The sequence below is a fragment of the Astyanax mexicanus genome, chromosome 1 (assembly GCF_023375975.1).
Source record: "Astyanax mexicanus isolate ESR-SI-001 chromosome 1, AstMex3_surface, whole genome shotgun sequence".
Lineage (NCBI taxonomy): Eukaryota > Metazoa > Chordata > Actinopteri > Characiformes > Acestrorhamphidae > Astyanax > Astyanax mexicanus.
In genome coordinates this window covers 89,898,570-89,911,750 of record NC_064408.1, presented here as the reverse complement: position 1 = coordinate 89,911,750, position 13,181 = coordinate 89,898,570, and the positions used below count along the sequence as shown (strand labels likewise).

General features: G+C 35.8%; 1 protein-coding gene across 5 annotated transcripts in view; it reads left to right on the top strand.

The window, feature by feature from the left end:
* eya1 (EYA transcriptional coactivator and phosphatase 1) overlaps window positions 1-13,181 on the top strand; it is a 121,116-nt gene that overhangs the window by 64,105 nt on the left and 43,830 nt on the right. For 3 of the 5 annotated variants that reach the window (XM_049485453.1, XM_049485452.1, XM_049485450.1), the window contains 3 exons: window positions 8,888-9,015; window positions 10,076-10,141; window positions 12,019-12,096. In XM_049485453.1, coding sequence (XP_049341410.1) covers window positions 8,892-9,015; window positions 10,076-10,141; window positions 12,019-12,096 — 268 coding nt within the window. In that variant the 5' untranslated portion in view covers window positions 8,888-8,891. Of the gene's footprint in view, window positions 1-5,797; window positions 6,171-8,887; window positions 9,016-10,075; window positions 10,142-12,018; window positions 12,097-13,181 lie in introns of those variants that run through there. The other 2 variants (XM_049485451.1, XM_049485454.1) reach the window with 2 other exon arrangements.

The following is a 13,181-nucleotide window of genomic DNA, read 5'->3' as shown; positions in this document are numbered from 1 at the left end:
CACACAATCCACACAAATACTGTTCCTTCTCCTTTTTTAACTGTATTTTTTATTTTGCCTTATTTTAAAACAACAGCTGCTCTTTTTACCGAATGACCAATTTATTATAAACAGACACAATTGTATTAAAACTAATCAAACTAGAACCTGAATGTATTATTATTTTAATCGAGCTTGTGTTCAGACATCACAATAAGTTGTCAACCGATCAAACAGCTTACGATTCATTTTTGTTTTGAGCAATTTTCAAATTAATTTTGTAATTTGCACCATTAAACTTTTATAAATAGATTAATTAAATAAACATTTACAACTAGACACTATTTTCAAATTAGTGTTGTAGTCAGGATTTTTTTTCTAATGTTGTATTTAAAAGTCTCAGATTTAAAATTGTGTTTTAACCTGGAATTAAATTAACATTTTAAGCAAGACAATTAAATAAATTAGTATTTAAAAAGATACAGACTTGAATCTGTGTTCAAAAGAGGATTTTAAGCTCAAATAATGTTTAAAATTACTCATTAAATTTGTCTGCGTTAAATGAACACTTCTAGTGTTAAAGAAACACAGTGAGTTTTAAAATTATACAGCAAAAGTGCTGATTTAACACTGAAAGTGTTTATTTAATACTGACAAATTTACACTGTAGCTTTTTTGTAGACCTCACTTAGATTTAAAGATTTTAAGCTTAATAACATTTTTAAAAACAGATTTTTTTTTTTACAGATTTTTACTGTTTAACAAAGACTCTGGACTAAAATTAGTTTTAGATTTAAAGTAATGTTTAAAAATGGACTGAAAAAAGAACTCTGGACTCAAATGAGTGTTCAGAAGTAGACAGTAGATATAGATTAGTGGGTTAAATCGGCACATTTTTAACTTTAGGTTGAAATGCTTGTAATTCAGCTAGAATAAGCTAGCATTAGGGCATGTTCTCAATGCTGTGTGTGTGTTAGCTGATAAAACAGCGCTCTGTTCTTTTCATGCGCGCTTGTTTATCTAATTATTTGCTAACGAGCCGTCTGATTGGGGCTGTTGACCCGCTGTATTTGCTTTAATAAGGCCAGTGTTTGAGGGAATTGCTAAGCTGTCAGGCGGCGAGTGGCGGTGGGTAGTGCTGTTTGCTGAAGGCCCAGTGTCGTGCATCTGTCTTTCTATCCGTGCGTGCGTGCGTGTGTGTGTGTGTGCTGCAAATGGTGCATGCTGAAAGACGCAGAGGGTTAATTGAAACTGTTTATGAGGGGCAGAGAGGGGAGCGGAGGCTGAAGAGCGGAGTTTGGTAAATAATAACGGGGTACCATTATATTCACACCCCGTCGGTCAGACCGGGAACAGGAAGCGGATACCGATTCTCCCGCTCACACGGTTTACACTGACGTGTAATCGGGAAGCTTGTTTACACAAACGGGACAGTGCGGAAGATACAGGATGAAGATTGTAAACTATGGAGAACGATCACTTTCTGACCTCTTGACCTTTAAAGATTGTGTTAATTGTTTATGCAAATAGCTCAGTGTTGTTAATGGTCCTTATTGGGATGTTCAGTGAGTTTACTGCACCTCAGTGAAGGTAATTCAGACAAATACATTTTTTTATTTTTTTTTGGAGTTACGTTAATAAATGATCTTAAATGGAATGGTATAATGTTGAAGTTTTATATCGTTTTCTTCACGGACGTGAGAAACAGGAATAGTTTGCGTTCCACATTTTATTGTGTTAATTTAATTGTTTTTCTTTAAGAAAAGCTTTTCAGTGCGTTTCTCTGGGATTGTGAGTGGTGTTGTGATTGCGCTGCGGTAGGCCGAGCAGGGGGATAGCCAGCGTATTGCGCTGGAGGTCCGTTCAAAAATCAAGTGGCCTTCTGGAAATCATTTCGGAGCCCGAGGAGAGCAGCATTAGCAGATTTTCGTGTAGCTATTCACTGAATTGCCGGGCAGCTTGTCAGAGCGAATAAAACACAGCGAGACAAATTACACGTCACCAAGATGAGACACATCTGCCAGGAATTAACGTTTTAATTACATATCAGCCTTTCATCTGTATAATCGGCACTGGAAACAATGGGAGAGCTCCTGCCGCGCCGCTAATGAGTGTGTGCGGTTGAGTTTTTTTGGTGAATCCTTGTTCAGTTATTAGTGCAGTCTAATAATGTTGTGCAATATTATGTACGTATTAATGTAATAATAATAATATAATAATATAACAATAATTTTCGAGTGCCAAAAACAAATATGTTGTTATGGTCATATTACTATTAAATACATGAATACATTTTGTTTTTCATAGATACATTGACTGTTCAACACTTATTTAGTGTTTTATTTCTTAACTACTTTCCATTGTATTTAGTGGCGGCTCTATGGTGTGAGCACTCAAAGACAAGTGCAGTGTTGCGTTTTTGTAAACTGTGTCTAATTCCACTCACATCTGTGTCCAATTTTTGTCTACATCGACATTCTCTGCGAGTAGATTTATTTTTCCTGGGCCACCATGTGGACTCAGCTGACCAGCTTAAGTAGGGATTAGTTGTTTTTAAGTTATTTTGATTAAAGCATTGTTTTTTAAAACTGGTAACGTGCAACACATGAGGAGCACGGAGCTCTAACACTGGAAATGTGTACGCACCCTAAGCTCTATACAGTTAAACTAGGGTATGTAGGAGAGAGCAGAGGTGGAGAAAAATGGGGATTTAAGATTTAATGCTTTATTTAGTTATTGTTAGTTTTTAAAATGCACTAATTTAGATTTATTTAAGGTTGCGTTCATAAAACATTCCCGTTTTTATCTACTGTCTGCTCTTATCTAAGGAGAATGTTGAACTGATGTTCCTCAGAATGAAAGTGTTTAGTTCCACTTGGTCAGTGTCAGAGTGTGTGTGTGTGTGTGTGCGTCTGTGTTAAAAGCGGGGCCGTGTGTTTGCCTGTGGAAACGCAGAGCTGGAAACAAGCAAAGCGAGACAAAACCCTCAGCAAACACTCCTGAGTGACGCGCGCTTGGCTTTTTTGGCGTCTTTTTTTTGACAATGCTTCGCTTTGTTCTGCAGCATCAAAGGCCGTTCAGTTCAGGTTCAATTCAGACGAACATCAAAGATGCTGAATGCACTCCCTTTCCCCCTTTTTCTTAAACAGTAAATATTCAGTGGTGTGGGAGAAGAGCTTGTTTTTTTCCTTTTTAAAGCTCCGCCCCCCACACCCACCCCCTTCACCTGGAGAGAATCACCTGCTGGTAGAGAGACGGCCAAAACCAACAAACTCTCCGCTTCATACACACTAATCTCAATCTAGCGGCACCTCTGCCCTTTTATTTCTGGGTCCTCGCCCTCTTCACGCTATTCCTCAGCGCTTGCTGTAAGCCGATGCCATCTCGCTGACTTTAACCCTTCCAGCTGCAGCACTGAATTCACCCACATAGTACATACAAAAAAATAAATGAATATTATACGTCAAAACTGTTACAGTCTTTTAGTTATTTTACTGTTAGCAGCAAGTCTGTGTGTCTTTCATTTCATTATTATATATTAGTTATTTAGTTATGTGAAAAGGCATAGAAGAGTCTATTTAAAATTATTTGGTAAATCTACCCAGAATTATTCAAATGATTCAGAATTAACTATAAATGATTCTGTGTCTACAATGAAGGACTTAGTTTATCAGGATAAACATGTATCTTGAAAAAGTGGAAGATGAATAGCTATTAAAAATATAAAAATTATTCAAAATGTACTTAGAATGATTGTTCAGTATCTACAATGAATAATTCAGGATCTACTTTGTATTATTTAGTATATACCATTAATGATTCAGTGTATAGTACAAATTATTCAGGATCTACCATGACAAAATCCGTAGCCACTATGAATGATTTACTTTAAACTATGAATTGTTCAATATCTATTATGAGTAATTGTACTTGGCCGGTTCAACATTCAAAATCTACTACTATTTTGTATCAAAATCTAATACTTGTTTATTATAATAAAATATCAGTTTAGTGATAAGCTGATACTAATAATAAAATTTTAAAATAAAAATAAAATGTTAATCAGTTAGATGCAGAAAGAAAGGACAAATCCAATCAGAAAAATGCGATTGTTCTCTCTTTTTTTTTTTTTTTTTGTTTTCTACTGTGAATAAGGCTGGTCTGGGCTGTAGTGTGTGTGTGTGTGTGTGTGTGTGTGCAGGGCAGCATTTTGAGGAGTGTATAGTCCGTGGCTGGAGTGAGAGTGGACGGCAGGGCGAGAGTTTTATCTGCCAAGTGGAAGAGTAATAGCAGCATTCATTTGTAGAGTCATAAGAAACACATGCGGCTCCATATGTTCACCATCTTACTGTTTCTAGTGGAGATGCACCACTGTGCGCTCTCTCTCTCTCTCTCTCTCTCTCACTCACTCTCTCTCTCTCTGTATCCCGCAGCCTCAGGGCTGATGGTCGTTAGTGCCTGTCAGTGTGAAGGCAGAGGGAGTGCAGATAAATTTCAGATAAGCGTCGATTGCAGATGAAAGATGTGCTGAGGATGCTGCGGGGGGTCACACTCCACTGCTTCTGTTCACACCTCTCTCTTTCCCTCTTTCTCTCCCTCTCTCTCTCTTACTCCCTCTCTGTGTTTAGTAAGTTGATCATATTTAGATACATTATTGCTGAAACACATCTGAAACCATTCAGTTGCAAAACAATAGTGTGTAGTTTTTACAGACTACATCTTTTTTCCTGTTCTTTTGTTACATACTTTGTTACATTTTTGTTTCATACTTTTTGAACCATTGTTACATACTTACCAGTATTATAGTGTTATTATTATTTTATGTTAATCTATTCTAAAATTATATTAGTCAGTTTTTGGCTACAGTGTTAGATAAATAGTTTTTACAATATTGTTCATAACATACGGTCACTGTAGCAGCACTGTAGTGCACTTTTTCACAAAAATTAATGACGAGTGGACCAATAGAAGTGCTCCAAAATTATTTTGACAGCAGCAAGATGTTACAGTCTCAAATAGAAAGTTACAATTGTTACAAACATAAGTTACAGCAAAATTGTTTTACAATGTTTTTATTGTAAAACTGTTACATACATACATTATGCTATAACAATAGTGGGTACATGTAACACTATTGTTACATTGTACTTTATGAAGTTACAATTGTTACATACATAAGTTACAGCAATATACATGCAATACATGCATACATTACGCTTTAACAGTATTAGGTACACGTTACACTGTTGTTACCCTGTACAATATGAAGTTACAATTGTTACATACATAAGTCATACAGTTACAGCAGTACTAGATATGCACACTGTTGCTGCTTTTCTAAGTTTCACTGTTCCATGTTACATACATAAGTTATGCTATAATGATATTAAATACATCCTACATTGTGCTTAGATTTTTAAGCTGCTTTATTAAGAAATGTCTTAAGAAATAAGCTGATGCTTTAGTGCTAATGACAGAACACAGTTCACCTGTCTCTCTCTTTCTCGCCTGTTTTTTTTTCTTTTTGATTTTGTTTGATATGGACTTTAAGAGTTGTTTTTAAAGATGTGTAAATCCCTACATTTTAATTAAAATAAAATATGAATTGGAAATGAAAAAAAAAAAACACAGGCAAAATAACAGTCCATCTCTCTCTATCTCTCTCGCTCACTCTCTCACTTTTTTTTTACCTACCCCCTACTGGGGGGGGTATTAGCAGTAGTTACCCGTGCCCCCCTTTGCCCCCTGGCTCCTCCCCTTCCTACTTACCTTGGCTAAGCCTTGTTTGCGTGTTGATTGGCCGAGAGCTAATCCAGTCTGCAGCTGTCCTCCTCCAATGATGAATCACCTTTCCATCAGTCAGTCCACCTCCGGAGGGAGGGAGGAGGCCGGACCTGCAGGAGGAAGCAGAGGGCCCGGAAAAAAAGAAACTCTGAAAAAAACCCTCTCCTCACAATGTGTCTCTGTTCGTCCGGCTCGGGCTTCTCCAGCATAACAATAATGTTTTCTCAGACAACGGCTATTGTGTGACGGATGGGTCTGGACAGTGACACCGGGCTGGAATAACAAGGACGGACATTGTTATAGAGGATCAGCAGGTGGAAAAAAAAAAACTTGAAGGGGAAAAAGAGAGAAGAAAAAGGGGAAAAAAGGATATCTGAGTCAGATGGTTGAGCCCCATCCAGTTTCAGGTAAGAGAGAGAGAGAGAGAGACTGGGCTGACTAGGCAGGAGCATCACTGAAGTTGAGCTTTTTTCTGAAGTCGAGTCCAAACTCCAGTACACTAAAGTGATGCCATAGCAGAACCACTTTTGGTTCATTAAAGAATAATTTAGACTGAAGATGATAGTTGTTTTAATGAACAGCAGTTTTTAAAATTGGTGTGATTTTAAATGAGGTTCAACTATATAAGTTAAAAATTAGCTACCAGTTTTATCAGTGTTTTTCTAGAACCACATGTCTAAGTCTAGAACCCTTTAGGGTGCTTTCTTTTTTGAAAGTGTGGACAAACTGGCCTTTTCCTTTTTGACCTTTTTTAATGAAATGGAATGAATGCATGTTGTTTTATTATTTGTTTCTGATATGATGAATGCTGTAGCCGTAAACATATAGTATGTTTGTCTGAGCGAAAGACACCATTCTTCTTCCCTGTCATTCTTCATGATTGCCAATTACATCTTTAGTTGCATTTCAATAACTTTAATTGACTGAGATGTCACAGTATCTACAACATTTAGCATATTGGAAAATTTAGCATCCTGATACATTTGATTAAACTGAGCTGAATTTAGAATGAGAGAGAAAGGGACAAATACAGACAGAAAGAAGGGGAAAGAGAAAAAATAGAAAAGAGAGTGAACAAATGACAGAGAGAGAAAAGGAAAAGAATGAAAGAGAATAAAAAAAGAATAAGACAGGAAAAAAACAAGGAGAAAAGAAATCAAAATGAAAGGACTGTAAAACATTTAATGGAGAAAGATAAGTAAAATAGTAAAAAAGGAAATATTGAAAAGAAAGGAAAAGGGTATACAGAAGATAATCAGGAAGAAGAAGCGAAAGAATAAACTATTAAGATAACTACTAAAAAAGATAAGATATAAGAATAAATGAAATGCTTGAGAATGGAAGAAAGGAAAAAATGAAAAGATATGCAAGGAGAGAGAGAAGTGAAGGAGAAAGAGAGATAATAGATGTATTTGAATGATAGTTTGACTGTGTTTATTTTAGACTGAGCCGTCACAGAGCTCCTCATTACAGCCGCTTGTCTACATACATACACACACACACACACACTCAGCCCCCTGCTCTGATCATGGCATACGGACCAGCCATTTACACACACACACTCCTACTGATTAAACATTATTTTTACTAAATATCAGTCATATTTATATATGTATGTGTGATGTTAGTGAATATTTATGGTCTGAATAATCAGTAGTGTGTTTAAATTACTTAATTAATATTATAAACTCTTTGCTATTCATTATAGCAGGTGATATCATGCGTTAAACCTGTGACAATACTAACATTATTGACCTATGGTACAATATATGAACATGACCTGAATCCTGTTTTCTGATCGCAGTGTTGCCAATTATGTGTTAAATGTTTTCAGTGTAATTGAGAAGGTATATTTACTTTGTTTAAAAAAACATTTATGTTATTTTATTTTATTTGCCTTATTATGTATGTTTGTATTTTAGTTCAGAGGTCTGGAATTTTTTATTATCAAAGGTTCATTGTTCTTTAATCTGGTACAATTGCATTAATATGCTGTTATTATATTATTGTACCAGTGGCATTAAATGACAATATGATATCTTAAAAACATTGTAACAGGCCTAGTGTGTGTTTAGAGCTCATTTGAACATAAAGAGTGTTTGTTAGAAGCATTATTCTGGTCATAAAGTCATAGAGTTTGCCTTTGGGTGCCCCCCTCTCCACACACACACACACACACTGGTGTTAATTTGCTGTGTGCAGTAAACTTGTTTGTGGGGGCTCTGCTGTGTTTTGCATTGGGAGTGTAAACACAGGAACAATTAAAACATAAGCAGCTCCATACTGAACTCTTCAAGCATTCCATTCAGAGTGTGTGTGTGTGCGTGTGTGTGTGTTCATGTCAAGTGTGTAAATCAGGATGAAAACTGGACTCTAGGCCGCAGTGCTGCTGTTTTATTATTGATGTTTAAAATGAGCTTAAAGTCAATCATCAGGTGTCTCATTAATTGTTAAGTCTGGGTCAGGTGTCGCTGGCTGTGTCTCGGGGGGAACACCCTCGTTAATTCTGCTTCTCCACCGGACCACCACGTTCACGCTCTTTGGGATAAATGGACACATCTAACAGCAGTCTTTGTATTAAAAAAGTGAGGATGAGATCTTTATTAAGTCAAAGAAAAAAAAATGAGCTCTGTATAGGACTGACACATATTGACAGTGTAATTCGTAAGTGCAATCTAAAAAAAATCTATTTAACTGATTAAGAGGCCATACACACATTCAGAAGATTCTTTGAGTATTCAGATTCAGCTGTATACAGAAGCCTTAAAGAACCTTTTATAGTAAAGTAGAATACTGAAATATGATTATTGGTCAGTAATGAGTATGTATAGAACTTTTTGTAAATGGTTCTTTATGACTCTGTGTGTGCTGGTGCTTTATGATTCTATTCCATTAGCATTAGAAATACTTCAATATTTGAAGTAGAATCTTTTTATATGTAAGCAGAATTTTTAATAGGTTTAATAAACAGGCTGTGTCTGCATATGCTATGGAGCAAAACACATTTATAGTTAATTTTTTTTTGTATAACCATACTGTTGCACAAGAATCACTATTGTCAGTCAACGTTGATCGTGTGTGTGTGTGTGTGTGTGTGTGTGTGTGTGCATGTGTGTGTGCACAGGTCTATGGAAATGCAGGATCTAGCCAGTCCGCACAGTCGAGTCAGTGGCAGCAGCGAATCCCCAAACGGCCCGACCCTTGATAACACACACATCAACAACAATTCCATGACACCAAATGGCACTGAAGGTAAGAACACCCTAATAACTCATTCATACTGGATACAGTTCAGTAATAAACCGCAGATTTACTGTAAGCCGTCTTTTTGTTTCTATCAGCGTTCTTAACTACTGTCTGACCGAGCACTGATGTTTATAGACAAGATTTTCTTATTTATTATTTATTTTCACTGATGTTACAGTGCATTACGAAAAAAAATACATATAAAGAGAGAATGACATTATATTTTAATGCAAAATAAGAAACTTATCTTAAATTGTATTATATATAAATAAATTAACATTGCATTGTAATTAATAGGTGTATCAACCTACATTTTTTAAAAGTTTAAAATGAGGGTAATTTACATTTATAACATGTAATGTTAATTTTTTTGTTAAGTTATTTTTTTAATATATATAAATATATACCCTACTTCTTATTGTATGTAAGTAAATTAATATTGCATTACATTTCATTTCATTAGTAAACTAGTTAATGCTATAAACAATAAACCTGTGTTATGTTTTACTGTACATATAAACTTTGTTAATTATTTTGCGTATAAAAAATAACAATTTATCATTAAAAAAAAAATTTGTGTATACGGAAATAAAGGAAATTCCTTTACCCCTAAAGAAAGTGATGTTAGACCTAATTGTATATGAATAAAGTAAGATTACATTTTATATAAAATGAACCTAAATGCTAATTTCATTATATACAATTGTTATACTATTTATATATTCTATTTTTATGTTATGAAATTAATATTGCATTGTACATGAAATATATAACTATGTTATTATATATAAAGATATAAAGTATATATATGGCTTTAACTGTAGGCTGTGAAAGCGTGAGCTCAGTGTGAAGTTTAGTTCAGCGTTTCTGAGCTGCTCACGTTCTCTCCTGCTGGGAACTCTAATCTGTTCTGAGGAAGCTCAGTTTACAGAACGTAATCTGGTGTGTGGTTTTGTTGCGTTGGTGCTGTGAGAAGCCCCCAGCGGTGGTGACGGGGTGGTTAGTGTGGTATTAGGGGGATGGTTGGTGGGGTAGACTATCATGTGCCGCTTTTCTCTCTCTCTAGGTGATAACATCACTATGCTTACCACAGCTGACTGGTTGTTAAGTTCTAGTTCACAGTCCGCTGCAGGTTTGTGCAGTTCCGGTCCAAAACAATGAAAGGACAATAATTGGTGTGATTATTGATAATCAATCCATCCCCTGATTGGTTCCACGTTTTCAGTGCCTGTAATTGGATCTGATTGTGTTTTACTTCAACTATTGTGCCTTTCATTAGGATTGTGTTTGTGCTGTGTTTGCTCTGACAGCATGATTTGAGAATCTGAATGTGAGTGAGTGGTGAAGTCTCATCAGCAGCACAGGCTGATGCGCTTTACGCCTTTTCAGTTATTACTGTTTTTTTCTTCCTGAGATCAATTATGGTCGTTTCTGGTATGCAGCTAGGCTTTAGCACGCTAGTTTGTGCATGCAGCCGGGTAACCGGACCACTATTTTCCCTTTTTATTCAGAGAGGGGAAAATGCTGGCGTTTGTGAGTGTGTTTGAGAAGGTGTGTGTGTGTGTGTGTGTGTGTTTGTGTGTATGTGTGTGTCTTCCATTCGCTCAGCAGAGACACGTGTTTGAATCATGTTCGACATGAATGAGCCTGAGGCGTGTCGAGTGTGAGGGGTTTCACTGGGCATGACTGAAATACCCACACACTCAACTTCTGCCTTTATAAAGAATCTCTCTCTCTCTCTCTCTCTCTCTCTCTCACTCTCTCTCTCTCTCTCTCTGTGAAATCTCCTCACTGTAACACTGAGCAGTTGGGTCAAACTCATAACTATTTTATACACACTACATTGCCTTGACAACTCAATTATACCATACATCCATGAATTCCACAGCACACACACACACACACATATACACACACACACACACACACACATCGCTGCCAGGGATTCTCTCTCTTTATGCTGAATAATATCCCATAATACAGATCAAATAAAAAAACCCAACTCATAATACATTTATCTACACTAATCCATCATGAACAGTGTTCAATAATACCTGATCTGCATTTTATACAGTCTGCTTAATCCACTCTACCTTTTAGACAGCCCACTTAAAATACTGTTAATACATAATATTAAACAATGTTATAAAAATAACAATTATACCAATAAACGTATTGAAATAAGAAGTAAGTCAAACTGATACATTAATAGCCGAGACTTAATAATAAAGAAACAAATCATTATAATAATAAACTGATAAATCAATACATGGTCATCAATAAAACATTTCATGTTAGAGTGTACCAACTCAAATTGGTATTAATTAAAAACTATTAGTAATTAATAAAGTAAATTAAAAAATTGAACTAAGGCGTTGATCAATTGTAATCAGTAATATAAACTAAATTGATATTGAACTGAAACATGAATAACAGATTAGTTAGTATTAACTCAATAACTTGATTTGCTAATTATAGATGTTCATACAAACAATTTTTAGTAAATGAATTATGGACTTATGTAATCAATAATATATACTGAAGTAACTTAAGCTAATAAATAATTAATACATCAGTAACTGGTAATAAATAAAGCCTGATGCAATAATAAATTAATACATTCTTATCAGTAAATGAATCATGTATTGATATTTCAGTAAGTTGGCTAAATGATAATTCATCTTGATCTTATGAGTCCTTGAACTGATACATCAATAATGCATGATGTAATAGATTATAAAGTAATTAGACTGTAGTCACACTTTCTCATAATTGTTCATTTCAGTAATAAATGCTGATCTGTGTTCTCGTGTGTTTGGGGTTTCTGTTACATTTCTCCCTTAAACTGGGGAAATAAACGCAGGCTTAAAGATATGCTGTGTGGATGAATGTGGTGTGCTCTTTCTCTCTCTCTTTCTCTCTCTCTGTCTCTCTCTCTCTCTCTCTCTCTCTCTCTGTCAAACACACACACACTCACTCTAAAAAGCCTGTCTTCTTTTTCATTTCCAGTTAAAACAGAGCCAATGAGCAGCAGTGACATCACCACCTCTGTAGCCGACGGCTCATTAGACAGCTTCTCAGGATCAGGTAATGGGAACGTGCACGCACGCACACACACACACACACACACACACACACACACACACACACACACACACACACACACACACACATAATAGACATTGGTCATAAAATAATGTTATTGCTTATAGATATATCTGTTATTATGTATCTGAAACCTTTGCAATGCAAAAAAAAAACAAAAGTGAAAATATAAAGAATCCAAGGTAAAGTTCAGGTAGCCTGCATGTTCACTGATTGACACCTGCTTTGGCAGTTTGGTAGCTTGTAAAATCTTTTCTTTCAATTCTGGTTTGAACAATTTTTGCCTATTTTAAAAGCCTTACCATTTTGCCGCACTGCTCATTTGAGGGCCATGGCAAAACACTAGCTTTTGCCTCTATTAGCCTATTGCAGATTTTAATTTGGATTTTGAGCAATCCTTTTGTCAACTTAAACTTTTTTACACATGGTTTGATGTATTGTGCCCTCTAGCAGTAAAATCTCTTTTTGTTCTTACCTCTTGGAGATCAGTTTGTCTTTTGCTCGTAATGATACGCAGTAACACCAATTTTGACCATTTTTACTTTTGCTTGCCACTTTACGTACATATATAATACATATGGACAAATAAATATATAGGGGACAGCTAAAATAGTACATGTAGGCACCTACACATATATAATATATATTTTGGCGTGATTGAGTTAGATTAGCTCTTTCTCTACATGATCGCAATTTAAGTTTTAGGTGCTGTATTCTGATGCTAAGTAGCTGTTTTAAATGTACAACTGTTTTAAGCAGAGCTGCAGAAATAGCTCCAGTTTCTGAATTCTATTAGTTTCAAACTTAAGCAAACATGTTTAGATAAGTGTTAGCGCCTCCTCACATCGCTTACTAAGCAAATGTGAGAGCTCGCTGTGGAGTATAGCGTTGCTGCTAATTTGTCTTATTTCCCTACACCAATTTGACTCAGTATTTGATACCTCAATGTTAGACGCACATAAATCATGGGCTTGACGCGTGTCTCTGACAGCACTAATGAAATATAGTAATGTTAGAGCTGCTGCAAGCTCTGGGGAGGGCTTTGTAGAGGCAGGTGCTGAAGTGAG